This window comes from Enhydra lutris, unplaced genomic scaffold, assembly GCF_002288905.1.
Source record: "Enhydra lutris kenyoni isolate GAN:26980312 unplaced genomic scaffold, ASM228890v2 scaffoldscaffold69, whole genome shotgun sequence".
Classification (NCBI taxonomy): Eukaryota; Metazoa; Chordata; class Mammalia; order Carnivora; family Mustelidae; genus Enhydra; species Enhydra lutris.
Genome location: NW_019154153.1, coordinates 3,559,311 through 3,587,140, shown reverse-complemented (window position 1 = coordinate 3,587,140; position 27,830 = coordinate 3,559,311). Strand labels below are relative to the sequence as shown.

At 47.0% G+C, this 27,830-nt stretch overlaps 1 protein-coding gene across 1 annotated transcript in view; it reads right to left on the bottom strand.

The window, feature by feature from the left end:
• The window catches only part of LOC111159726 (solute carrier family 6 member 13), a 39,673-nt gene extending 12,551 nt beyond the window's left edge, over positions 1-27,122 (bottom strand). The window contains exons 1-8 of the mRNA XM_022522294.1: positions 27,097-27,122; positions 26,832-26,962; positions 21,598-21,804; positions 9,293-9,427; positions 5,880-6,020; positions 2,351-2,435; positions 1,586-1,718; positions 538-672 (exon numbers count right to left, since the gene is read on the bottom strand). Coding sequence (XP_022378002.1) covers positions 538-672; positions 1,586-1,718; positions 2,351-2,435; positions 5,880-6,020; positions 9,293-9,427; positions 21,598-21,799 — 831 coding nt within the window. The 5' untranslated portion in view covers positions 21,800-21,804; positions 26,832-26,962; positions 27,097-27,122. The remainder of the gene's footprint in view (positions 1-537; positions 673-1,585; positions 1,719-2,350; positions 2,436-5,879; positions 6,021-9,292; positions 9,428-21,597; positions 21,805-26,831; positions 26,963-27,096) is intronic.
• Between the last annotated feature and the right edge of the window lie 708 nt (positions 27,123-27,830).

Here is a 27,830-nt window from a genome sequence, read left to right as displayed (position 1 = left end):
AGGAGAAGATAAGAAACCTGTCAGCAGTGGTGGCTTTTCTTTCAGGCCCTGCTTTCCAAACCCCTCCAGGAAGCAAGCAGCAGCACCCCCGGGGAGGGCCAGGCCACAAAGAAGCTGGCTGAAGCAGACAGGACAGGAGGGAAGGGCCAGAGAGGAGGGAGGAGGCCGGGGCCTCTGGACAACTGATGGGAAACTCAACACCAACCCAGCTGGCCGTGGGAGGGGCTGGGGAACTGAGGGACCTTGGAATGGGCCATGTGGGCAGAGGGAGGAAACCAGAGGGGCTGGTGGAGGGGTAAGAAATCGAGCTGAGAACACCAACAGGAAAAGTGGGAAAGTGGGGACAGACTGGAGCTCCTGAGGACGAGGCCTGGGCTCCCTGGCGGCTGCAAACCAAGCGGGGGACCACAGACAGCTGCTGACACGTGGCCAGAGACCCCCCTACACCACCATATATGCCACCACAGGGTTTGGGCCAGGAGCAGGGAAAAAGCCTCTAGAGCCACGGATGGCTGGCCCCTGTCTGTGGCTTCTTACCTGGGGATCCCACAGACGTGTGAGGTTGGGGTACAGGTAAAACTGAATTCCTCGGGCTGCCCCAGGCAGCGTCACCCCTCGAATTAACAGGACCACCAGCATGAGGTAAGGGAATGTGGCTGTGAAGTACACCACCTAACCAGAGGGCAGATGAAAGACAAGGAACCCGTGAGTTTGGTAGGAGGGGCCCCAAGACCGACCAAGACAGAGACCGGCTGCAGAGGCAGGAGGCAGGAGCTCCTTGCTCTGAGCACACAGAGGAGGTCAAGACAGTTTGTCTCTGCCCCCTCCTTCTCACCCCTGCAGCTGTTCCAGCTCCATCTGCCCTCGGCCCGGCCCGAAGCCACAGCCTCCCCTAGCCCTCCAGCTTCACACACCCACCTCCCCCTGACACGTACCTGGTAAATATCTGTTAAGTGACTGAATGAACTCAGGTATGCTCTGAGCAAAGGTGCTTAAATTTTTGGCAAGGGCTGTCGGGTACCAAAAACTCTCTAACACGTGATCCCTGTCCTCACAGGGCTTACATGCTTAGTGCAGCTGGGGAGCCAGATCAGGAAGGAAGCCTTGTCAGAGGCCTCCAGGGCAAGAGTCCAGAAGAATTCAGAATGCCCTCTAATGCCTCATACACTCTATGGCAGAGAGTACCCACCCCCAAGTTCTCAGGGTGGTTGCGGATCATTTTGAGATGAATTGTCTCAGTGGGATTCTTTTTCCAAAGAACGGTTGAATAAATCAGGGAGCCATGATGGGTGTTCAATTTGCAATGTGCCCGCACGTGTGGCAAATTATAAGATCACATTCCTTGGAAGTGTCCTTCCTGCCTCTCTCTCTCCCGCCTTTCCATTCCATTTCCCCACATACCAGAGTGCACAGGAGCGAAGCAAGGAGAGGCCCAGAATCAAGGGAGCCACATTCAATCTTGACGGGCTCATTCCCTCCCGTCCCCGACCAGGTTACAGCTCTGGGAGCTCCTGGGTGACTGGGCCGCCAGGGAGGGCAAGGAGTCCTGGGAAGAGAGAGGGGCCAGGAGCTCTCCAGCACGGACCTTGCCCGTGGACTTGACCCCCTTCCAGATGCAGAAGTAGCAGATGACCCAGGCGAGCAGGAGGCACAGGGCCAGCTCCCAGCGCAGGGCCCCCAGGTCATGGATGCCATCAGAGATCTTCAGGACCCGCCTCCTGGGGAGAGAAGGTTGGGCTGGGCTCCGCCTTTGCCCCCAGCCTCAGTTTTGTGGCCCACAAGTCTCAGGCAGCAGAGTCATGCCTGCAGGCTCTCGTCCATAGGCTCGTCAGCTCTTTTTGCTCAGATCCACAAGGCTCTCCTTTGCCCAGAGATGGGGATAGATAGCAAGGGAGACAACTAGAAACTGTTCCCAGGTAAGTGTGGTCTGGGAGGCTGAGCACCAATTTAACCTAGAGAGGGAGGTGCAAACACATATCTTCCCAACCAGGGTTTCGGGATGTGTTGATGTTAGGAATCACTAGGTGAACATGGATATGAGGGAGGGGGGGCTAGGATGCAGCCTACACGAAGCTGCAGGGCAGAGGGAAGTAGGAGTGTCCACACACACGCATGTGCGCCATCTAACATGGGGGTGGGGATGGGGGGAGGGAAGGCAGGTGTGGCCTAAGGAAAGTTGCAAAATTCTCATCTCTGAAACCCATTCTGCATTAATCACGAATATAAGCCCAACAGGGGGCAGGGGGGCAGGGGAAGCCACTTAGGTGACAGGGCCACCACACGAGCTCATCCCTATGCCCTCTTTTCCAACACACAGCCCACACTGGGATGGGGAGAGGGCCTCACTTACTCCCAGAACTCGATGACAGGAGAGGTGGCATTCTCAGAGGTCACATTCAGGGAGCCATTGGTCCTCTGGAACTCTACACAGTATTCTACCCGTGGGTCCCAGGGAAGGAAGCAAGAGAAAGGTCATTCACTATTTGGCATGGCCAGAGAGAGGGGTGTGAAATTATAGGGCAACGGGAAGGAAGGGATCTGGAAGGAACCGGGCTGAAGTTGTCCATACAGAACATCCTCGAACACAGATAACTTCAACAAGCTTACTGCGCCTTCTCCCGTGTGACTTCACGGGTGGGTTTCTAAATGTCTGGGGACATACTCTTACTAAAGCATCATAAGATGGGATCACAAAGGGAGCTCTGCTTCTGCCTTCTTCAAAGTTTGCAAATATTTCTAGGTCACTGCCTTGTATGAAGGCACAATCTCTGAAGGATAATAACGCTTTCTAGGGAAGACATGTAGCAGAGTGGCCAAGAGTTCAGATACAAGATCAGAAAGTTCTGGCTTGAATGCTGACCCTCTGGTTATTTGCTGTGTGGCTCTCTGACGTCACTTCGCTCGATCCTATAACGCACATAGTGATACCCAGTTGTGAGACTGATGGGGGACTAAATGAAAACCTGAGTATAAAGCGCCTGGTAAGTAGTGGCTCTTAATTATTTGTAAATGACCTTGGAGTTTCACGATGGGGTGGGGGGCTTGCATTCTTTTTTATGTCATGTTAGCGTAATAATCGTAGAAAACTTTAAACCAGATAGTTTTCCCCGTTGTACACATGGAGAAAGGGAATCTTCTTAGAAACGGCCTGTTGCAGGTGGTGAATGACTGACTGAAGGCTGGAATCCAGCTCAGCAAGTTGTATGCCTTACCTCCACAACAGCTGCCATCAGACCATTCTCATTACGGCCACCTGTGGGTCCCCACCATTTTGTGGCTCCTCCGCTGCCCTCTGCTTCCTACCTTTGCCTCCCTCATGCAATCTCCACACAGCAGCCAGAATGATTTTGTTAAAATTTAAGTAACTCTACGTCACATCTGTGACATAAAACTCTCCAATGAGCTTCCCACCCCACACAGAGAAAGAAGATATGACCCCTATAATGGCCTCCAAGGCCCTTTTCAATCTACCACTGTTACCTCTGACCTTGTCCCCTGGGGGGGTCCCCACTGACCTGCTCTGGCCATACCTGCTCCAGCCACACCCTGCTGTTCCCTGGATGCTATAGGCACAAGGCCACCTCAGGGCCTTTGCACTGCAGCTGACTCCCCACCACCCCTCCTTCAGAGCACAACTCCTGTGTCATCTCAGTAAGGCCTTCCCTGATGACCCTATTGAAAATGACAGCTCCCACCCCTAAAACTCCCAATTCCTCCTCCCCATTATATGTTTCTCCCTAACCCTTCTTCTAACATAATACACATTAGGCATTTAATTTTGTTTACAGTCTGTGTCTTGCCATTAGGACAAAACCTCCATGAGGGCAGGGACCCTTGTGTGCCTTATCATAACCCCAGTGTTTAGAACAGAGCCTGGCACAGGGTAGGAACTCAATAAATATCTGTTGAATGAATGCCCATGGAGTCTTCTTTCCACGGAACCCTCTCTCTCCTTGAAGCTTCAGCTCGCCCAGAAAAGTGGTGTTTCATCTTGACAGGATGGGATGTCCTCTGCTACAAAAGATGCTAGGCTCTGAGTAAAACCAGACTCACTAGGAGAAATGTCAAAAATATCAAGAAGCAAAAGACTCGGGTATGGAATGTGCCTTGAGATTGTCTCAGAGATCCCCCAGTCAACCCCAAGGTTTGTAGGCCTCACAACACCCTGAAGCAAAAGCCCTAGGCCACCAGAAATTTGCAACATTTCTACAAAAGGAACTCCCCTGAGATCTGGATCAAATCAACATTTGACAAGCTGGTTGCCAAGGGTGATTTCAGGATAAATAGAATGAACAAGGGATGGAGTGGGGGAGGAAAGAAGGGAGGAGGGAAGAAAGAAAGAAAAAAATAATAATCAAGAACATACTAGAATAGAACCAACTTTTAAGACTGGACTCATCCAGCAAAATATTTTTTTTTGAGTGCTTATGATGTAGCCAGCACCAGAAAGTAAGGTAAGTGCCACAATGGAGTCAGGGCTCAGGGAAGGCACCCCTAGGCACATTTAAGAAGAACCTAAGGAGGGGTGCCTGGGTGGCTCAGTGGGTGAAGCCTCTGCCTTTGGCTCAGGTCATGATCTCAGGGTCTTGGGATCGAGCCCCGCATCAGACTTTCTGCTCAGCAGGGAGCCTGCTTCCCCCCACCCCTCTGCCTGCCTCTCTGCCTGCTTGTGATCTCTCTCTGTCAAATAAATAAAAAAAAACAAAAATCTTTAAAAAAGAAGAACCTAAGGAATCTAGGGCTGTGGGGGGAGGAGCCTCCAAGATCGGACTTTTTGCTTGCCAACTGGTGGGATGAAGGTGGCGGAGATCAGCACCAGAACCGCCTGGAAAAGGATAAGGGTCTGAGCACCAGAGGGGCCTTGCTAAGCATTGCCAGGTGTGCCTCCTTGGCAAGCAAAGGGCTCAGACTCCAGGTTGGAACTGAATACCTCATCTAAACAAAACAAAACGAAAAAAGGAGTCATGGCACAGGTTGGGCCCCCGTGATGAGCACTGAGGGTTATTGGGGCCATGAGAGCAAGTGGAGATGTTGGGTCCAGACAGGACAGCTCCCCACCTGTGCTGTCCTTGGGTTGGCCTCCAGCCCCATGGGGCTACTTACATTTAAGCTACTTAAAATTAAACAAAAACTTAAAAACTCAGGTCCTCACACACACTGGGCCCATGTCAAGCTCTCCACAGCCACATGGAGCTGGTGGCTACCATGTTGGAGAGTATGGAGAACTTTTCCTCATCGCAGAAAGTTCTCTTGGACGGCACTACCCTAGGGATTTTCAATCTTTATACTTTCTACCAAATCGACTCAGTAGGCCTGTGGCCATGGGTGGCTCCTGTTGTCTTCTAAGAGAGTCACAAGCAGTCTTACAAGCACAGGAGAAATCAAGCATGTTTATAAATCATAAGGAAGACGCACAAAACAGCTTATTCCCTGGTTAAACCGAGATGGACCGTGAGATCGAAAGACCCAAGATAGTATCAGAAAGAAGACGGGAGGAACAAAGATAATGGACAAACAATACATACACTGAAGTGATCAGACTTCAAACTGCAAGAAATAAATGGCTAAACTACATAAAAAGAAATCAGGTCTGTTTGCATAATCTGTGACTTCATAATCTATGAATTGAATACACTAACTTTTAAAAATTTGAGTACAGTTGAGAGACCGTTTTTTTTAGTGTGTGACATTTTGCCTGTAATGCTGGTGAATTCTCACACTGATCTTTGATACAAGATTTCTGTGGCCTACTTGGCGGATTATCTAGAATGTCCCAAGTTAAGGTTGGGGGTGGGGTGCCGGGGATATACGGATAATCCCAGTCATGGTTTATGTGGCTGAGCGGCAAGAGGAAGGGGACTCGCCAGGGATGACCTTACCTGTATTCCACTCGTGGTGGCAGCTTCCCCAGGGAAGGTCGATGGTGAAGCTGCTGAAGAGGTAGAAGAGGGCCCAGGCCAGGACAATAATGTAGTAGATGTTCAGGAGGACGACAATCATCTGGGAGGCATATCCAATGCCTGCAGGGGAAAACTACGGAATTGGGCTAGGGACCGTGGACAGAGTTCTCACACGCCCCCCATCCCAGTCCAGGAGGGGCTTTGCTCTCCACTGTCAGAGCCCTAAGACAGCACTGGGCCCAGGCGCCCGACTCTCTCCTCTGCCTCCCTGGCAGGTGACAAGGGGCTTTTCTCCCTGCCTTCCGTTGCCCTCTACCCTGGCTCCCTGTGTCCTTCCATCTTTATCGGTTCTGAAAATTCACTGATTTGTTTTTTAAATGTTAAGACTAACTTGAAGATTCCAATAGTAAATATTCCCTGGAATTAAGTTGATGTCTTTTTGAAATATAAAAATACATGTTAAGAGCAGGAACAGGGGCGCCTAGCTGGCTCAGTCCATAGAGCATGCAACTGCTGATCTCAGGGTTGTGAGTTCAAGCCCCACATTTGGCATAGAGCTTACTTGAAAAAAAAAAAAAAAGTGCAGGTATAGACAATTCACATGGGAGAAAATACTAGATCCTCCCTAATATTTGCAGGTGTGCAAAAGGAAACGATGGTGAAGTACCATTCTGCATAGATAGCCATAGTGAAATTTTTTACAAATGATGTAACTCAGTGATTTCTAAATTTGTCCACATATTAGAATTACCTGGGAATATTTTAAAAAATTTCAAAGCCCAAACCATACCTGAGACCAATTAAATCACATTCTTTGGGGGCAGGGCACAAGCCTCAGGATATTTTGAAGGTCCCCAGGTGACTCCAATGTGAAGACAAGTTGGGGAACTGCAAATACCCAGAGTCGTGAAAGATACGGGGGAAAGGTGCTTACTCGAGTATAATGACACGGCAAATCAGTATAACACTTGCATAGGGCAATTTAATAAGCCAGATCAAGAGACATCAACTTGATTGTCCATTTGATCCAGTGATCCTAATCCTGGAAATTTATCCCAATGAAATAATTAAGAAAAAAAGAGAGACAAAACTATCTTAACAAATACACATGACAGCAGAATATAACAGCTTTATAAGCTGTTTAATTGAAAATAAACCAAAAGCCCAAAACAGAGAACTGTTAAGTAAATTATGATATATCCACTCCATTGAAGTTTATGCAATCATTAAATTATTGTTATATAGAAAATGGAAAATAAGGGTGCCTGGGTGGCTCAGTTGGTTAAGCATCCCAACTCTTGATTTCAGCTCAAGTCATGATCTCAGAGTCATGACAGGGTCATTAGATGGACCCCTGAATCATCAGCCTCCACACTGGCTGTAGAGCCTATTGAAGATTCTCTCTTTCAGGGGTGCCTGGGTGGCTCAGTGGGTTGAGCCTCTGCTCAGGTCATGATACCGGGGTCCTGGGTTTGAGCCCTCCATCAGGCGCTCTGCTTAGCAGGGAGCCTGCTTCCCCCCCTCTCTCTGCCAGCCTCTCTGCCGACTTGTGATCCTCTCTCCCTCTGTGTCAAGTAAATAAATAAAATCTTTAAAAAAAAAAAAAAAGATTCTCAAAAGATTCTCTTTCCCTCTCCCTCTGTCACTCCCCTGCCCTCTGTCTCTAAAAAAAAAGAAAGAATGAAAGGAAGGAAAGAAGGAAGGAAGGGGGGCACCTGGGTGGCTCAGTGGGTTAAAGCCTCTGCCTTCGGCTCAGGTCATGATCCCAGGGTTCTGGGATCGAGCTCCACATCGGGCTCTCTGCTCAGTGGGGAGCCTGCTTCCCTCTCTCTCTCTCTGCCTGCCTCTCTGCCTACTTGTGATCTCTCTCTCTGTCAAATAAATAAATAAAATCTTTAAAAAAAAAAAAAGAAGGAAGGAAGGGAGGGAGGGAGGGAAGAAGTGAGGGAGAGGGTGACAGGAAGGAAGGAAAAGAAAGGAAGGAAGAGAAAGAAAGAGAGAGAGAGAGAGGGAGGGAGGGATGGAAGGAGGGAAAGAAAGAAAATGGAAAATAACACTAACTGGAAAGTGGGGACATAAACTGTGTATATCCTGGATTAATAGATATATAAGCTCTATACAGAGAGAAAGAATGAATGAAATGAATTCCTAAAACTGGAAACAACACAAATGTTTTAAGGTGGGTGATGGTTAAATGAACTGTGGTATGTCCATACCATGGAATACTACTCAGCAATAAAGAAGAATGAACTCTTTATACAAGAACCTGGATGGATCTCAAGGGGACTGTACTGACTAAAAAAATCTAATCTCAAAAGGTAAAGACTGCACAATTCCATTTATGTAACATTCTCAAAATGACAGAATTATAGAGATAGAGAACAAATCGGTGGTTTCCAGGGACTAGGGATGGGGCAAGAAGGGGCAGGTGTGACTACAAAGAAGTAGCATGACAGAGACCTTTGTGATAATGGGACAGTCTGTATATTGATTGTGGTGATGGTTAAATAAATCTACATGTGATAAAAATAACAATTACACACACACACATACACACTAATGAGTGCATGGAAAACTGGGGAAATTTGAATAAGGTCTGTGGATAGTGCCAAATATCAATTTCCAGGTTATGATTTTTTTTATAGTTAAGTAAGACATTACCATTGGGGAAAACTGGGTGAAGGGTACATGTGACCTCTCTCTACTAGTTCGACAATTTTCTCTGATATATAATTATTTCAAAATAGAAACTTAAAGAAAATCCTATATAGAGAGAAATATTGAAATAAAGCACCCTAAACTTTAAATAGCTATTTTGTCGAGAAAGTAGAATTGTTACTGGTATCTTTTCATCATTTTGGTCCTCCTGGGTGGCTCAGTCATTAAGCATCTGCCTTCAGCTCAGGTCATGGTCCCAGGGTCCTCAGATCGAGCCCTGCATCAAGCTCCCTGCTTGGTGGGAAGCCTGCTTCTCCCTCTCCCGCTCCCCCTGCTTGTGTTCCCTATCTCGCTGTGTCTCTCTCTGTCAAATAAATAAATAAAATCTTTTAAATAAATAAATATAAATAAAATAAAATTCTCTTTTTAAATGTCTTGCAATTAATTAAACATTTTGAAAAAATACAAAATCATTTGTTGTACATTTGTAAAATATATAGCTAAAAGAGCTTTGCACTCTACTTATTTAATCTGAAATCTTTTTCTCCATCCTCAGCCCCATCTTCTCCATTCTCTGATAGATCAGTGCAGCATTGGGCCTACAAGTGGAGGATTTAACATAAAGACACAGAGTATTAGGTCAACCAGCACTGCTACCAAAGCACTCAGTCATCCCAAATAAGGTTTGTAACCATGTATGCAGATATCCTGGAATCAGGCACAAGGCTACTCACCCTCAAAGATGGGGCAAATCTTCCTCCAGGCTGTGACGCCTCCCTGGCTAGTGTACTGGCCCAGCGCTGTCTCCAAGAGGAAGATAGGAATGCCACAGGTAAAGAGGAAGATGAGGTAAGGGATGAAAAAGGCACCTGTGGGTCGGAAACAGGTTTTCCATTACCTGGCACTAGCCTCCTTGTGGTCCACATTCATCTCCTCCCATTACCACCCCGCACTGCCAGTCAGAATCCCCAGGGGTGCAAGACATGCAAAACTGTGAGGGGACATTCCTCCGGATATCTGGAACCACAGCAGAGATCAAGAGTCACCAAGTTACCTGACCAGCCCTTTCTTTCACTCTGAAAGTTTCAATCTATACCTACCAGGATCTGCTCCCCATCAAACATCAATTATGACTTCAATTATCCATAACTGTGCCAATAGCAAGGAGCTCATTGAATAATGGACATCCCAGAACATTAACATAGCCCACAGACTATAATTCTTTTCAAGGAAATTACTGTTTTGAATGCTAGATAGAGACTTGGAGCAGATTGAAATCAGATTTCCCTCTAGTAATCCTTTCTGCTTCAGTTTTCACAATCCTTTCTGCTCGGCTTTCTGCTGAGACAAGAGTGCTGATGCTGGAAGTGCTGATGCTGGAAGTGCTGGCATTTTCTCCAGTGTAAACCTCTGTCTGCTGCCAAGGTAGGCAGAGGAGTTCACGGAGTACCAGAGAAAAGAGAACCGCGCAGAGAGGGAGATCCAAATATCTGCAGGGTGTCCACTTCGAGCTTTCAACTGAGGGATGGTCCAATAAAAAATAAGTACATATGTCTGAGGAAACTACCCAAGGTAAGGGAAAGAACCATTTCAAAAGATGGAGAGAAATGTCGCTCACACAGGGCTGGGAGAAGGGCGGGGAGAAGGGCTGACTCCCACCAGCCAGACTGGAGAGTCCCAGAATTCACAAGGCATTGGAAAGAGAAGGCATTTCCACTGAAATGGAGAATAATTAGCCCTAGATTGAGCACAACTCTGGTTCTGTATAACAAATCTTGGAAGCAATCCCTGAAAGTATCAAATAACTTCACTAGCTCCAAACAAAGCTCAAGAATATTTGTAGGGGGCACCTGGGGGTCTCAGTCATTAAGCGTCTGACCACTCAAGTCATGATCTCAAGGTCCTGGGATCAAACCCCACATGGGGCTACCTGCTCAGCGGGAAGCCTGCTTCTCCCTCTCCCCCTCCCCCTGCTTACGTCCTCTCTCTCATTGTGTTTCTCTCTGTCAAATAAATAATAAAATCTTTTTTAAAAAGAATATTTACAGAAATATAAAAATACTCAGCAACCAATAAAGCAAAAATCACCAGGTTTGGTGTCCAATCAAAAATTACCAGGAAAGGGGAGCCTGGGTGGCTCAATTGGTTGAACATCTAACTCTTGATTTTGGCTCAGGTCATAATCTCAGGGTCATGGGATTGAGCCCCATGTTGGGCTCCACACTCAGCACAGAGTCTGCTTGTCCCTCTCCCTCTGCTCCTCCCCGCACTCACTCACTCTCACTCTCACAAATAAATAATAACTTTTGTAAAAGTTACCAGGAAAACAAGCAGAAAAATGTCACTTATAACGAGCAGGTAAATCAATTGATGAACCCAACCCATACTTAAACCGATGTTAGAATAAGCAGATATGGACGCTAGCATGCTTATTATAATTGTGTTCCATATAGTCAAAATGTTAGAGATGTGAAAGATACTGAAAACACCCAAGTCAAATGTCTAGAGATGAAAACCACTGGGGCACCTGGTTCATTCAGCCCGTAGAGCATGCGACTCTCAGTCTCGGGGTTGTGAGCTGAAGCCCCACGTTGGGCAAGGAGCCTACTTAAAAAAAAAAAAAATTAGAGATGAAAACCACAATGTGGAGATGAAAAATAAATTGGATGGGATTAGTGGCAAATTAACAGCAGAAGAAAAGATTAGTGAACTTGAACCACAGAGTAGAAACTATCCAAAATAAAACAAAAAAGAGGTTAAAAGAAAAATGTGTCAGTGAGCTATGAAGCAATTTCAAAAAGTCTGATATACTAGCATCTGGAGTCCCTGAAGAGATAAAAGATGGGGAGGGAGGGTCAGAAAAAAATTTGAAGAAATAATGTGTGAAATTTTTCCAAATGTGATGAAAACTATAAATCCATATATTCAAGAAGCTATATGAGCCTCAAGATAAGAAGCATAAAAAACACTATAAGAAGGCACATCATAATCAAGTTATTTAAACCAGTGACTAAGAGTTTTTTAGAGGAAATCTTAACAGCAACCAGAGAGGGACAACTGGGTGGCTCAGTCAGTTAAGCATCTGCCTTCAGCTCAGGTAGGTCATGATCCCAGGGTCCTGGGACCGAGTCCCACATTGGGCTCCTTGCTCAGTGGGGAGCCTGCTTCTCCTTCTGCCTGCTGTTTCCTCTACTTGTGTTCTCTCTCTCTCTCTCTGACAAATAAATAAATAAAATCTTAAAAAATAAAAATAAAATTATGGGGTGCCTGGATGTCTCAGTGGGTTAAAGCCCCTGCCTTCGGCTCAAGTTATGATCCCAGGGTCATGGGATCGAGCCCCACATGGGGCTCTCTGCTCAGCAGGGAGCCTGATTATCTTCCTCTCTCTGCCTGCCTCTCTGCCTACTTGTGATCTCTGTCAAATAAATAAATAAAATCTTTTAAAAAATAAAATTAATCAGAGAAAAAAAGACACATATATACAGAGAAACAAAGATAGGATGACCTCAAATTTCTCACTGAAAACAATGCAAACGAGAAGACAGCAATAAGAGGGCACATTAGTTCCAGTACTGAAGGAAAGAAGAAACTTTTAGCTAGATTCCCAATAAAAATACTGTTCAAAAACTAAAGTGAAGTAATGCTTCTTAAGACAAGCAAAACCTGAAAGAGTCCATCCCTAGAAGACCCGCACGATAATAAAGGTTAAAGAAAGACCTTCAGGCAGAGGGGAATATGATGCTACACAAAGGAACAAAGAATGTTAGAAACGGTAACTACATACATAGATAAACATCTAAGAATTTTCTCTTATCACCCAAATCTCTTTGAAAGATGACTGACTAGTTACACAATATGAGGTGGAGTTTATAACATATGAAAAAGTAAAATGTGTAGCAAAGAGCACAGAAGTCAAGAGGAGAGAGATGGAAATATATTATTGTAAGTTTCTTGCATGTAAAGCAATAGAATAATCACGTGAAGGTGAACTGTGATAAATTAAAGATGCATGCCACAAAATAAAATCTTAAAAAAAAAAAAAAGGGTGCCTGGGTGGCTCAGTGGGTTAAAGCCTCTGCCTTCGGCTCAGGTCATGATCTCAGGGTCCTGGGATCGAACCCCTCATGGGGCTCTTTGCTTGGCGGGGAGCCTGCTTCCTCCTCTCTCTCTGCCACCTCTCTGCCTACTTGTGAGCGCTCTCTCTCTCTCTCTCACAAATAAATAAAGTCTTTTCAAAAATTAAAATAAAACCATCATTCAACTAACATAACAAAGACTTGTGGCTAATAAGCCATCAAAGGAAGAAAGCCAACAATGAAATAATAAAAAATAACCAATTAATTCAAAAGAAAGCAGAAAGATAGGAAAAGGGGAACAAAGAACTGATAGGACAAATAGAAAACAAATAGTAGGGTGCCTGGGTGGCTCAGTGGGTTGGGCCTCTGCCTTCGGCTCAGGTCATGATCTCAGGGTCCTGGGATCGAGCCCCCGCATTGGGATCTCTGCTCAGTGGGGAGCCTGCTTCCCCCGCTCTCTCTGCCTGCCTCTCTGCCTACTTGTGACCTCACTCTCTCTCTCTCTCTCAAATAAATAAATAAAATCTTAAAAAAAAGAAAACAGATAATTTATTTAAACTTAACTGATAATTACTTTAAATGTAAATAGTCTAAACATCCCAAATAAAAGACAGAGATTGTCAGAGGGGCTTCAAAACAAAAACTAGCAAGACTCTGCTATATGTTGCTTAAAAGAAATGCACTTTAAGTATCAAGACATGAAAAGAAGGAAATCCTGCCTGTTGAGATAAGGTAGATGGACCTTGAGGACATTGTTTGCAGGGAGAGAATAAGAAACAGTATGTTCAAGGGCTGCAGCATTTCCCCACCTGCTCGCCGGGATGGCAAGAGAACTTGGCTCTCCTCTGCCTTTGGCCTCTAACTTCCTGGGGAACCTAAGCAAGTGTCCTTTCTCCTTTATGTTTCTCATTAGCAAAGCGAGGAGTAGAGGAGTGATGTCAGGTCCCTTCTGGACTTCACATCCCAGCTTTGTCATCATCCAGGGTCCCTTTGCTCATGTCCCAGTCCCAAACCAGTAACCACAGACCAGAGCACCAGAGGCCTCAGCCACCATGAGCTCAGGACTCCAGCAAAACCTGTATGTTCTCAGTTATATGCGGACCTGAAAAGGCCAAATTTGGGGACACCTGGCTGATTCAGTTGGAAAAGCTTGTGATTTGTAATCTCAGAGTTGTGAGTTCAAGCCCCATGTTGGGTGAGGAGATTACTAAAACAAACAAACTTTTAAAAATTTTTTAAAAAGCCCCAATCTGTGGAATTAAAAGGTAGAACGGTGATTGCCAGAGGTTCAGGGATGGGGGAAATGAGGAGATAAACTTGCACCTATAAAATGAATAAGCTCTGGCAATCTAATGTACACAGCAGTGTGCCTATAGTGAACAACACCATATCATATACTTGAAAGCTGTTAAGAAACTAGATCTTAAGTGTTATCACCAAGAAAAGATAATTACGGGAGGAAATGGAAGTGTCAAATAACCTGATTGTGGTAATCATTTCACAGTAGATAACACGGATTGAATCATCACATTGTACACCTTAAACAATATATGTCGTGTCAATAATATCTTAATAAAACTGGAAAGACATTAAAAAAAAAAACCAAACCACGTCTGTGGTTGTACTTGGACAGGGCAGCAAAGATAAGAGAGGTGGGAGAAAGGGACAGGAGGGAACTTGAAGGAGTCATGAATACAATACAAGTTCATTATCTTGATTGTGGCAATGGTTTCATAGGTGTATTATGTCAAAAGTTATCAAACTGTACACTTTAAATAGGCACATTTTGTTGTAAATCAGTTATATCTTAATAAAACTGTTTGAAAATGAAAGTTAATGGGGGCTAGCATTCTGCAGTCCCTCACCTTCCAAATCTCTGGTTTGTAGTCTACATGTCTATAAGTCCTGCTGAGGAAAGCACCTGATTCCCACAGGGCAAAGAAATAAAGATCATAAACACAAACATTACGGCGTAATAAGTCCATAAATCAATCCAAAACTTACTGAGTAGGAAGGGAAAATTCCAGAAGAGAGAACTCAGTAGCCAATTTGAACAGTTACGGCTCAGAGTTGAAAACATGGCAGAAAAAGAAAGAGAGCAGAGAGAGAAAGACAGAGAGAAAGAGAATTTTCATCCCAATTCAAGCCCCTCCTCCCCACCTTTATGCTACCTGATCTTTCCCAATAATCTGAGCCAATGTTTAACCACGGAGGGTTCCATGGTCCGCTCTGCTCCCCTAGTCCTCTGCCTCTTGGAGCACGTGGGCAGCTGGTCACAAGGGGCAAGGTCCACACTTGACAAGCTGAGCCACTGGCCCTACAAGGGGAAGGGGTCAGGGGAGTGTTGGGCCCCAGAGGGACCCGGGTGCAGACTTGGGGGTCCTATGGAGCCCCCGGCCTCTTTCCCTACCCAAGCCCCGGTCACCATGATTAGAAGATGGCGCTAGTCCTAGAGATGGAGGAGGGACCTCAGTGATCTGCTCCCACATCCCAGCAGGTTAGTCTCCTTCCCCAAATTCTGAAGGGTCCTGGCATGCTTCCCTGTGAGATGGGGGAGGCCCCATGTCCAACCTAGAAGGGAATCATTCTGCAGGCCACTCTTCTCCAAAGGAACCCATTCTGTGGTGTCTTCTGTAATATTCCAGCAAATATTTAAAAAGCCTAAACTGATCAGATTCTACCCAGTGGTGAGCATCCACGAGCCGTCATGTGCCAGAAGCAACACTATTCTGACCACTGCTGGGAGCCGAGTCATTAACTGACAGTGGTAACAAACCATCACACACTACTAAAATCACAGTCGTGATTCTTATATGGAGAAAAAAGCACTCTTCATTTCCCTTTGTTCTTTATACTAACAAGCAGCATCAAGGCGATCAGTCCTCCCAGAGGCCAGGTACTATTTAATCCTCCTCGCCCTGGTGTCCCTTTGGCCTCTGTCCCTGTGGTCTAGGGCTGCCCTCCCTCCATAGCCTGCTGCTCTAAGATCCCTATTCCTAGAAATCCAGCTGTGGGGCATTCTGTTGTAGCAGCATGTGGGGTGTCCAGGCATTCCAGCGTTGGAGGAACTTGGTCAGCCAGTAGCCAGGGTCCAGGGAGCTAGGGAGAGCTCAGCTGAAGCCCCATGAAGAATTCGGGTGTCTGGGGACTGGAGATCAGAAGGGAGGAGGGCTTGGAGGGGGACAAGGATCAAGGAAGCATCTGTCTTCACACAAGGTGACCTCCAGCTGGTGTTCTATGACTAGCAAAAACCAATGATTCCTTGTACGAGTGACCTCTGCCCCTGGTTTTCAGCAACTTGACTTAGAAATTAAGTATAGGGGCACCTGGCTTGCTCAGTCGGAGGAGCGTATGGCTCTCTTGATCTCGGTCGGGGTCATAAGTTCAAGCCCCACATTTGGTGTAGAGACGACTTAAAAATAAAATCGTAAAAATAAATGCAAAAATCAATTTTTTCTAAAAAATAAATTCAGCATAAAATGGTTGGCAGATGATGTTTTTGACTGGGCTGAGACTGGTAGGCAAGTAATTTACATTCCCTCCTGGCAGAGTTGAATCCTCTTACCAAAACGCTGTCCTACCACCTTCCCCCCAACATCACGCCTTTTGGGTTCTCTGGAGACTTCTCATCCCCATGGTTAGAGCTTTAGGGGACAGGCCTCGGTGGGAGGTCATGTTTGCATTTCCCTCCAGGGGGCTGAGGGTGGAGAGCAGGAGAGCTAGTTCAAATGCTCAACATCTTCCCAGGCAGGAGAACCAGCCCCAGCACCGGCACCGCTGGCTGCACAGGGCACACTGTCATTTCTCTTTAGCACTCACACTGGCTCCCTCCTAACCAGGAGGGAGAACACACAGCAGACATGTACTCTGTCCACTCCCAAGTTTTGCCCAAATAACCCATACTTCCTATTTCTAATTCTCTTCTGCCCCCATTACCTCGAACCCACTGCAAGCAGAAGCAGTCACTGCCCCGGCCTCCCGGAGCGACCGTTCCTACAAGGTCACCAACAAATGCCCCCCATGCCACCAAAGCCAACACTCCAGTCTCCTCCGTAACTTTCTTGACCTTTCTGCAGCATCTGATGTCGTTGTCCTTCTGGCCTCTCTGACCTCATCACTTTCCTTGCCTCCCAAAACACTTCACTGTCCTGGTGGTCTTCCTTCTGCACTGCTGTCTCCTTATCTGCCCCCTGCTCTTCCCTCTCCTTCCCCCATTCCTTGTTCTCTCTTCTCACCATGAAAGGGCTAATCACCCACCGATTTATATCTCCCATCCGCATCTCCCTCAGACTCCAGACTTCTGTGTTTTACTGCCTAGTGGACAGCTCCCCTTGGATAACTAAGAGATAGCTCAAGTCAGTGTTCCCAAAATGCAACTCCTTATTTTCTTCTGAACACCTGCTCCTTTCGTGGTCTTCCACATCACAGCGGAGGGCTCGTCCTTCCTCCCTAGTGCTCAAGCTGTAGTCCTTGGGACTGCTGAGACCAGAAAGCATCAGTGGGGGTGACAAGAAGTGTCTGATTCTGCCTACATCGTGGGGCGGGGGGGTCTCCAGTCCCAAGCGTTCTGGGTGTTGAGGAACTCAGTCTGTCAGCGGCCAGGGTGTAGAGAACCCAGCTGGAGGTTCATGCTCAGAAGCACCCAGAATCTGGGTAGTTAGGTAGATTTGAGGGTTGGGGGGGAGGGGGAGGAATCAAGGATGACTCTAACATTTTCAACCTTGTAACTGGCCTCCTTCTTCCCTGACTCTTATACACTCCATTCCCAACAGCAGCCAAAGAGATTCTTCCAAAATGTAAGATCAATGGGGCACCTGGTTGGCTCAGTAGGTTAAGTGTCTGCCTTCGGCTCAGGTCGTGATCCCAGGGTGCTGGGATCGAGCCCCATGGCAGGCTCCCTGCTCCGTGGGGAGTCTTCTTCTCCCCCTCCCTCTGCCCCTTTTCTCCCCTGCCCCTCCCCACTTACGCTATCTGCTCTTCCCGGTGCTCTCTCTCTCCCTCTCAAATAAATAAAATATTTTTTAAAATAATAAAATGTAGGAGCGCCTGGGTGGCTCAGTGGGTTAAGCCGCTGCCTTCGGCTCAGGTCATGATCCTGGGGTCCTGGGATCGAGCCCCGCATTGGGCTCTCTGCTCCGCAGGGAGCCTGCCTCCACCTCTCTCTCTGCCTGCCTCTCTGCCTACTTGTGATCTCTGTCTGTCAAATAAATAAATAAAATCTTTAAAATAATAATAATAATAATAATAATAAGATGTAGATCATGTCACTCCTGCTCAAAATCCTGCTCTGAATCCCCACGTCACTGGAGCCACAGCCAAAGTCTCAAAGTAACTGACAAGGACCTCCCCGATCTGCCACTCCCGTCCCATTTACTTCTCTAACCCCAGCTTCTATCTACTCCCCTCCTCACAACTCCTCAAACCAGCCAGTCAGCCTCTTGCTTTATGACTCTTAAATCTTGTGTGTCCTCTGCTTGGAGCACTTTTACCCTCAATAGCCACACAGCCAACTCTCTCACTCCTGGCAAACTTTGGCTCACATGTTCTCAGTGCCCCCTCCCCTCCACCCCTCCCACACATTCCTGATCCCCTTACCCAGCTCTCCTTGGTCTTTTTTCATAGCACTCCTTAACTTCTGATATACTGTATAATTTTCCCATTTAGTATGTTTCTTGTCTGTTTCCCTCCTCTAGAATGTAAGCTCCACAAGGACAGGGAGTTGTTCTGTTCTGTTTATACACGGATGCCAATAATTTAGAAGAATTCTGGGCAAATGGAATGTAGCCAGTAATTGCTTTAAATGACATGGTCAGGGCCAGGGCTTGTGTGGGCTGTGTGCTGGGATGGATGGCTGAGACTGGAGATTCTAGAAAGCCATTAGGGGTGGGCTGGCCCCAGGTTTTGGACAGCAGAGAAGGTGCTCACCAAGTAGACGGTTGAGGCAGGCAAGGCTCCCATCCATCTCCCTGAAGAGCCTACTAGCTGCTTTTGATGTGAGATGGGCTTCTTTCTATTACTTTCTCAGCTTCTCTGGTTTTTGACTATAGTGTTTCACTGTTCTGCTTTTTTTTTCTTTTTGCTTTTTTTTTTTTTTTAATTTCACCTGCTTTTCTATCATATTCTTGCCTCAGCCCTTTCTCTGCTCGGGAAGTCACTCCAAATTGGGATCTACCAGATGTTAAAGCTGGAAGGAACCAGAGAAGACATCGTCGGTATTTTAAGTTTGGAACAAAAAATATGTTTTGGGGACTTTTTCATTCCTGACCTCATCATTGAACAAATATGAATAAAAAGTGCCTACCTAACTTATCTTCCCGCTCTGCCCCAAGTCTCAAAGGGGCTGTTTAAGGCTGGGAAGTTGAAGAAAGGGCCCGGAAGCAGGCTAATAGGGTCCATTACCTGAGCACGGTTCACCCCAGTGTACCCCCAGCATCTTTCTCCAGAACTTGCTCAAAACATTCCTCTCATCCCCTAGGAGTCCCCAGGGATCCCTAGTTGGAGAATCGTGGGTTTAAGTAAAATCACTACACCAGGAGGAAGAAGGGTGGAATCCATATAAGTAGTCTCCATTCTCCTCACCTTCCTGCCCCACACAGGTAACAAAGGGTCCTGTCAGAAAAAGGCATTGGTCTGTTCCTTGCCAGACAAGGGGGGTGAGAAGAGCAAGTATTAGAGCCCATTTCCTGTAGGACCTTGCTTTCCCAGGAAGGCGAGGGGAGCTGAATGATGACAGGAAGGTTAAACCACGAGGAGCACCACAAAACAGGCCTGTCCGTCTAATGACCCCACACATCCTAGGTGAGTCCCCCTTACCTTGGCAAAGGAGGCTTTCCATTAATTCACCCAGTGGCCCTGGATGACTCATGCCCTTCAGAGCAAACCTGAGCATCAGCCTCTAGTTCCAAAGCCCCTCAGAACACTTCCCTCCAGCTGCTGTCGTCCATCAAGGAAAAGACCAGTCCTAAAGCCCTACGTTTGATCAAGGGAAGAGACTGTGGGTGGCAGTGTTAGGGATTAAACAGTTTGACTGGATCCAGGACCCAGAAAAGGTCTCTCCACTGCCAGTCAGAATCAGCACCGCTGGAAGGCCGGCTCTATCCAGGGAGGAAGCCGCCAACAAGCCGTCACACCCACCCCCTTCCCTCACAAGCCCATGGCAAGAACCAAGGGCCCCCCATACTCTTCCTGGGCCTGCATTTCCACCCAAGACAGCATCACGCTCTCCCAGGCCTGCACGCACTTACCACAGAGACCTGAGGCAGAGCTCAGATCCAAACACTGCCAGACAAGCTCCCCTCAATGGGGTGAGCCCACACTCTGCCCCCCCTCACCACACACACACACACACACACACACACACACACACACACACTGCTCCTGGTCACAGCTCCCTTTGCTTCCCCTTCCTCAGCCCAGTGGTTTTGCACCAGAAATCACTGGAAATCACTTCCTCCCACCTCTTCGTGCCACTCCCGCTAATTCCCAGGCCAACCTTTACCCAATTCCAGAGAGGCTTGGGGAAAGCCGCTCACCTCCTAATCTTCCTGCCATGTGAGGAGCTAAGCTGGTTACTAGGCTCCAGATACAGAGCCCCAAAGCCCAGCTTAGCCTCCAGACTCCTCCTCTGCCCTGGACCAGCCTTGTCCCTCCACCCAGCTCACTGAAGGGAGGCATGTGGAGTGTCCAAGCCTGGGTTCAAAGTGGGAAGACCTCCTTTCTTCCCTCACACAGAGCACGAAACAAAGTCCTACGATTTCAGGCTGCTGGCCAGAAATCCCCGGGGGGAAGAAAGGACATATCAGCCCATCCGTGCCCTCTGGAAACATACAAGTTAACTTCCAACTCCAAGGCCCGCCTCCAATTACTACGATCCTGAGAACAGCGCTCCAAGGCTTCAGAGCGCCAAGCCAGCCCTCCCACCTCCCCTGTCCAAAACCACTGGGAGGTGGAGCTCCATGCATTCGGGAGGATCTGACTCCCCAGGAAAAGGACAGGTGTTATGTTAGGGCACCCGCCAATCCTGTGGCCCACAGAATAACCACGGCCCTCAGCATTTCCCCACATGACCTACCTCGCCATTGCCCCTTCCTCCAGCCCAGACGTCCAAACTGGATCTGGGGAGCCCCAACACCTGTACGCTTTACCCATCAACAAGGAGATCTTCCTAACCTACTGCTCACCCAGAATGCTTCAGGACCTGAGAAATCCCTCTGAGCTCTCCCACAGCGGGCTGGGATTGCCTGAAAGTGAGGTACTGGTCAGAGAATGACCACCGCTGCCGGGCAGGAGCGGAGCTGCCCCCAGCGGGCTGGAACGGAGTGGGGGGAGCAAGAAGCCTAAAAGAACCTGGAGTTAATGCCACCTGCCTGCAAAGTTCGGGGGGGAATTTTGAAGGGAGAGCCGCTGGTATCAAGGTTATGACACTGGGAGGGGTTGGGTAATGACTGCCTTCAGGAATGGCATCAGGCCAGCAGCATAGGGGAAGACACTAAGGAGTTTCAGGACCACAGGACAGTTCGGTAGCAACATCTTCTCCAACATTGCTGCCATTTATTAAGCTCCTGACCCATATGACCACTGATCCTTACGGCAGCTTGCAAGGCAGGTACTGCTATCTTAATTTACAGGAAGAGCCACTGAGGCTCTGAGGGGCTTAAACGACTTGCCCAAGATTACACAAAGATTAAGTAGCAGAGCCAGGGTCCAAACTCTGATCCGTCTGGTTCCAAACCTATGTTCATACTCCTAGGGTGCCATAGCAACATAGAAAAACCCTGGGGAAAGTCACATAATCTGGCTAGGTCTCAATCTCCTAGGTCTGCGGTGTCCTTCCTGACTCTCATAAGGGTCTTTCCAACTCCAGCATTTCTGTGCAACCATGGGACTCCCTAGAGGGGCAGTACGTGTGCGAGATGGAGACATCCTCCTTCCAGGGGTGGGTGGGGTGGCGCAGTGGCTCTCACCTCCCCCATTTTTGTAGCAGAGATAGGGAAACCTCCAGACGTTGCCAAGACCAATGATCTCCCCAGCCACTGACAGCACAAATTCCATCTTGTTGTTCCAGTGTCCCCTTTCCAGGGTGCCATCTTCCTTCGCCTTTTCCACGACTGGGTATGCTGGCTTTGTCTCTCCATTACTGGTTGTGTTCGAGACCCTGCTATCCATCCCACCTGGAAAAGAAGCAAAGTGCTCTGTTAACTGCTGGGAATCCTGGGAAGAAAGCCTTCCCCTTCCTTCTCCAGCAGATTCCCAAGGGAATGAGTGCACTGGAAGAAAGTAGATTCCTACCCCCTTGCCTGTAGACCCATGTTCTCCTTAGCATCTCTCATTGGTAACGGCTGAGTAACAGCTGCTGAGAATGTATCTTCCTTTCCTGTTCAGGAAGAAAGCATGGAGACCGAGGTACAGGCATGTGTTCCACAGGGCAGGTCCTCTTGGGTGGGGGCTTGTGGATATGGAAGAATTCACATGGCCCCTGGGTTGTCTAAGTTCCTCTCTGCCAGCCTACGGCTCACTTTGAATGTGTTAGCATGACCTTCAGTGTCTATATTCTGTATGCTGGGGACAGTTGAAAGGATCCTCAAGGCCACCAATTTCCCTTGCAGGAATTTAGTCTAGCAAAGTAACTGTGACTATGGGTAAAGATTTGGCATTGACGATGTTCATTATTTACAACAGCAAAAAATTAGAAAGTGCGTAAGGTCCCAAAGCGATAGATAGGTTAATAAATTATGGCACATACAGACACTGGAGTCTTATACTATCATCAAAAATTGTGTTGCAGAAGAAAAGGTAACGAAATGAAAGTGCTCACAATATGTGAAGCAAAAAGTTATCAAAGAGCATACACGATACTATTAGGCTTGGAAAATATTTCATAAAGTGTATGCATTGGAAGCTTAGGATAGCCACCAAAATGGTTCTCTCTCCATGGTTGGAATATAGGAATGTTTTCCTTATTTCCATTTCCTACATTTTCATCAAAGAACATGATTTATTTTGTACTATTTAAATAAAAGCAAGTTTTTAAAAAAATCCTTCCCAAGGAATGAGAGAGGCTGAGGGGGTCCTGGAATTCTGCAGAAGATGGGCTGATTTTTTCCAGCTATCCTTCCCTGTCTCTCGGAAGTCAACATAAAAGAAAGATGAACTATGGGCTCTTTTTTTTTTTTTTTTTTGGTGATTTTACACATAGGAATCTGTTACAGTAGAGAAGAAAACATGAAATTAGTAAAGAAACACTGTGGGGCACCTGGGTGGCTCAGTGGGTTAAGCCTCTGCCTTCAGCTCAGGTCATGATCTCAGGGTCCTGGGATCGAGCCCTGCATCGCATCATCGGGCTCTCTGCTCAGCAGGGAGCCTGTTTCCCCCTCTCTGTCTGCCTGCCTCTCTGCCTACTTGTGATCTCTCTCTCTCTCTGTCAAATAAATAAATAAAATCTTTTAAAAATTTTTTTAAATTAAAAAAAAAATAAAGAAACACTGGTCCAGGGGCACCTGGGTGGCTCAGTGGTTAAAGCCTCTGCCTTTGGCTCAGGTCATGATCTCAGGGTCCTGGGATCGAGTCCCTGCTTCCCCCACTCTCTCTCTGCCTGCCTCTCTGCCTACTTGTGATCTCTGTCTCTCAAATAAATAAATAAAATCTTTTTTAAAAATTTAAAATTAAAAAAATAGTAATAAAGAAACACTGGTCCAAATGCTTCACTGCCCTATTCTAGACTCTTACCAGGATTAAAGATAAGACTGGACATGGTTCACATTTAGTGAGCAATTACTACTAAGCACTTTACAGATATTTGTTTCCTTTAATCCACAGCCACCCTGAAATGTAAGCAGTATTAGTTCTGCTTTGTAAATAAGGGAGATGCAGCTCAGAGAGGTTAGGTGACATGTCTGCAGCTCTACAGCGAGATAATGGCACTGGCAGGACTTGAACTGACTCTGTCCCTGCTCTTTCCATTAAATCTCTCCATTACATTGGCTACCCAGGTTGATCAGCATGTCTCAGTAGCATCTTCTGTTAACTCCCTCCTGATTTTATACAATGGTCCCTTTTCTGGAAAAGGAGGCAAATGGGCTTTTTCATACGCCTCAGGAAAAATTCATGCTAACAGAACTTTCTCAGGGAGAGCCTCATCTTGCCCAGGCTCCCCTATGGTTCCGCCTCCCCAGGGGGGCCACCTCAGGGATTCAGAAAGTCAAGGAACAGTAGGCACCTTCACTCATTTGATAAATTAGGGAATAGGCTCCAGAGATCTTGAGCTAAGAAGGAGAAACCCAACCAGCTGGTCCCGAGAAGGTTCCTCAGTCCTTTCAAGAAACTTGTCTAACGCCTCATGTTCGTTCTGAGCCTCTCTTTACAATCTGATGGGAGTCTTCCAATGGGAATGCCATCTCCCTCCCTCCCTCATCCTCCCAGACCCTAGAAGAAACCGCAGGCCTCTCCTGGGTCCCCGGCCTCATGAGGGTGCCTCTCTGAGGTAGTGTGCTGCAGTTAGAAGGTCATGAGATGGTCAGACAAGCCCGGCACAGATCTTAGCTCTGCGCTGTGCCACTCGCTGTCTGACTCCGGGGAAGTGAATTAACTACTCTGAGTCTCCATTCACTCATCTGTGAAAGCAAGAAGGACTAATTGAGGCACTAGATATATAGAAAGGAAAGCAATTTGTAGAATAACAGCACTCAGATTTTTATTTTCTTTCAGTCTTGCCGAAGAGGTGTTCATTGTCTCATCTCACAGAGAAGAAAGGCTTTCTTTCCTCTCAGTCTAGGGTTCTCATCCTCTAAAGCCCATGGGCCCTCAAGTCCACGGCCACTGAACCTTCACAAAGCCCAGAATATAGCATCTAGTCTTTGCACAGGCACACAGAAGTGGCAGGATCTGTTTTCTAGGAGAACCAAAAAATCCTTTGGTTGTATGAACTATGATCTTACCAACCTGTAGTCTGAGACCCAGAAACAGCAGAAAAAGAGAGAGAGAGAGAGAGAGAAGAAAATGTCACCAACCTTAGTGCGGTTGCTGCCAGAGGTCCAGTGTGGGGGGTGGGGGGAGAAGAATGATCTAAGGGGGAAGGGGAAGGTGCTGGCTATTTAAAGTGTGGTTCCAACTCCTCTGCTGCACTTGTAATTCTAAACTTGGCCCAGCCCACATTCCGCCTCCTGCCTGCCCCCCTCCATGTTCCCTCCCCTGTGCACCAGACAACTCACAGCCTGGGGAGTGCGAGCGCACCCTGGCAGGTCAGGCCAGTTGCTTGAGAGGCCGGGCAGCAGGCTGCCTTCCCCAGACCTCACAAGCTCTTTCCTCTGGCCACCTCGGGGTTTCCCTAGAGGGATTCCGCCTTCCACCCTTTCTTTGGCTCTAGCGCTCCTATACTCCCATCAGGAATAGGTGTTCCTTTGGTCAGGTGCCCAGTAAATTGAATGTGCATTTCTCTTAGCATTCTGCAGTTTATGATTTGGTGTGGACCGTGATTAAGAATAAAGATACTGGGGCACCTGGGGGGCTCAGTGGGTTAAAGCCTCTGCCTTCGGCTCAGGTCATGATCCCAGGGTCCTGGGATCGAGCCCCACATCGGGCTCTCTGCTCAGTGGGGAGGCTGCTTCTTCCTCTCTCTCTGCCTGCCTCTCTGCCTACTTGTGATCTCTGTCTGTCAAATAAATAAATAAAATCTTTAAAAAAAAAAAAGAATAAAGATACTTGGGGGTGCCTGGATGGTTCAGTGGGTTGAGCCTCTGCCTTCAGCTCAGGTAATGATCTCAGGGTCCTGGGATCGAGCCCCCGCATCGGGATCTCTGCTCAGCAGGGAGCCTGCTTCCTCCCTCTCTCTCTGCCTGCCTCTCTGCCTACTTGTGATCTCTCTCTCTCTCTGTCAAATAAATAAAATCTTAAAAAAAAAAAAAGAATAAAGATACATACGGGCACCTGAAATTAATGTCATGTTGTGAGTCAACTATAACTCAATAAAAAAATACATTAATGGAATGAAAAAAATATCAGTTATCATTTTTGCAGGTTGTACCCTACTATTTATTTTTTACTTTTTGTTTTACTGGCAAAATTATAGGCATAAAATTCAATAAAGGGAGACTTTTGTCAGAAAAAAGGAATAAAAATATGTAGATTATAGAAATCTGAGAAGTCAGAAAAACTCCCTCAACACACACACACACGCACGCACGCACGCACAGGTGTGTGTTTTATTTTATTTTATTTTTTTGAGAGTTTTTATTTATTTTATTTTTTTATTTATTTTATTTATTTATTTGAGAGTGAGAGAGCAGGAGCTGGGGGGAGGAGCAGAGGGTGAAGCCAACTCCCTGCTGAGTAGGGAGCCCCACCAGTGGCCCAATGTGGAGCTGGGGCTGGGTCCCATGACCCTGAGATCATGACTCCAGCCCAAGTCAGAGGCTTCACCGACTGAGCCACCCTGGCCCTTGGTGAACGCGCATTTGCGCATTTATCTACATATGGGAAAGTCAAAACAATTAATACTAGTTCTATCTGGAGAGTAGGGTTGGGGCTCGGAAATGAAACATGAAGTAAGGGACATTTTTAACTTCTGTTTTCGATTTTGTGGATTGTTAAATAATGTGCTAGTTTTGATTTTTTTTTTTTTTTTTTAGTGATTTTTTAAACCAATAAAGAAAAGAAAGTGCCAAGCTTAAGCCCTAAACTCATCCTAAGCGGAAGAGCTGGCTGGGAAGAGGAGGCGGCCTCTGTCCAGTCCCCGGAGTTTCGCACTCCGCGTCAGGGCGGGAGCAGAGTGCGGCGGCAGAGCACCCGCCCAACACGGAATGCTCCCTGGGGTGCATACTGGGCCCGGATACGCCCTGGGTGCCGAGGCCAGATGGTCCTGGGCGGAGTCCCCGCTCCATCACTTTCCGTGTTGTGGCCTTGTTGCTCAAAAACCTTGTTCTCAGGCGCCTGGGTGGCTCAGTGGGTTAAGCATCCGCCTTTGGCTCAGCTCACGATCCCAGGGTCCTGGGGTGCAGCCCCACCTCAGGTTCTCTGTGGAAAGTCTACTTTCCCTCTCCCCGTCCCCCTGCTTTCCACTCCCACTCCCCCTGCTTGTGTTCCTGCTCTCACAGTCTCTCTGTCAAATAAATAAGTAAAATATTAAAAAAAAACAACTAACATTATAAAACAACAACACAACTTGCTTTTGAAAAATCTATAAAAAGGTGTGCCTCCTCCTTACCTTGCAGGGTTGAGTGAGGTCTCGGCAGGTAACGAGCATATGTGAAGGGCCTAGTCCCTGGGTAGCAAGCCTTCGAATGGTAGCTGGTATTGATCCTTAGGAAATCATTCACAGTGAGCAGGGAAGGTTTCCTGAAGGGGATGAGATCCAGAGACCCCTGAGCGAAGCTGGGCTCAGGTCAGACAGTAAGAGTCTGAGGCTGGGGGCGGGGCTTGGGGTGGATGACTGAATGGGATACACAAAGGTGCCTGGGAGTTTCTGGTACCTGGGTGGCTCAGTCGGTTTCAGCTCAGGTCATGATCCCAGAGTCATGGGATCGAACCCCACCCCTGGCTGCCAGCTCAGCTCTCTCTCTCTCTCAAATAAATAAATAAATCTGAAAAAAAAAAAAAAAAAAAGCCCAGGGAACCTCGCAGAGACAATTATTCCTGTGTTTCTGCTGCTCTTCTCTCCCCTTCTGACCATCCCTCCATCTTATTTAACTGTTAAACAAGAGACCAAAAGTGTTCTCCCAGAGAGGTTGCAAACTCATGCAAAAAACTCCATCTTCAAAGGTAATGCTGTTAGCTTCTGTTTTTACTTACCATCAAGTGCTACTTACTAATGACCTATTAACTGAGCTGCTAATCATTAGAAACTCTAGTATTTGTGCTCTAAAATGACCAGGTAACTGGAGTGTACTGAACCTCAGATAGATATAGGAATAGTATTCTAAGTTAGGACGCCAGACAGCCATCAGCAGTGTTGCACAGCCCCTCCTATGCCCTCTATGTGCAAAAACTAGGGTTCCCTGTTTCCAGGAAAGACTCCCAGTGACCAGGGCACCATCAGATCAGGCTGAGTTCCTTTAGCCTTGAATTAGAGTCATTTAGAGTTGCTGCCCTTGTACAAAGGAACGTTCAGTTTTGCTTGTTGATCCTGTTGTTTTTACATAACCACTTACATTTTACCTTTTAAAAATATTTTATTTTTTAAGTAATCTGTACACCCACCGTGGGG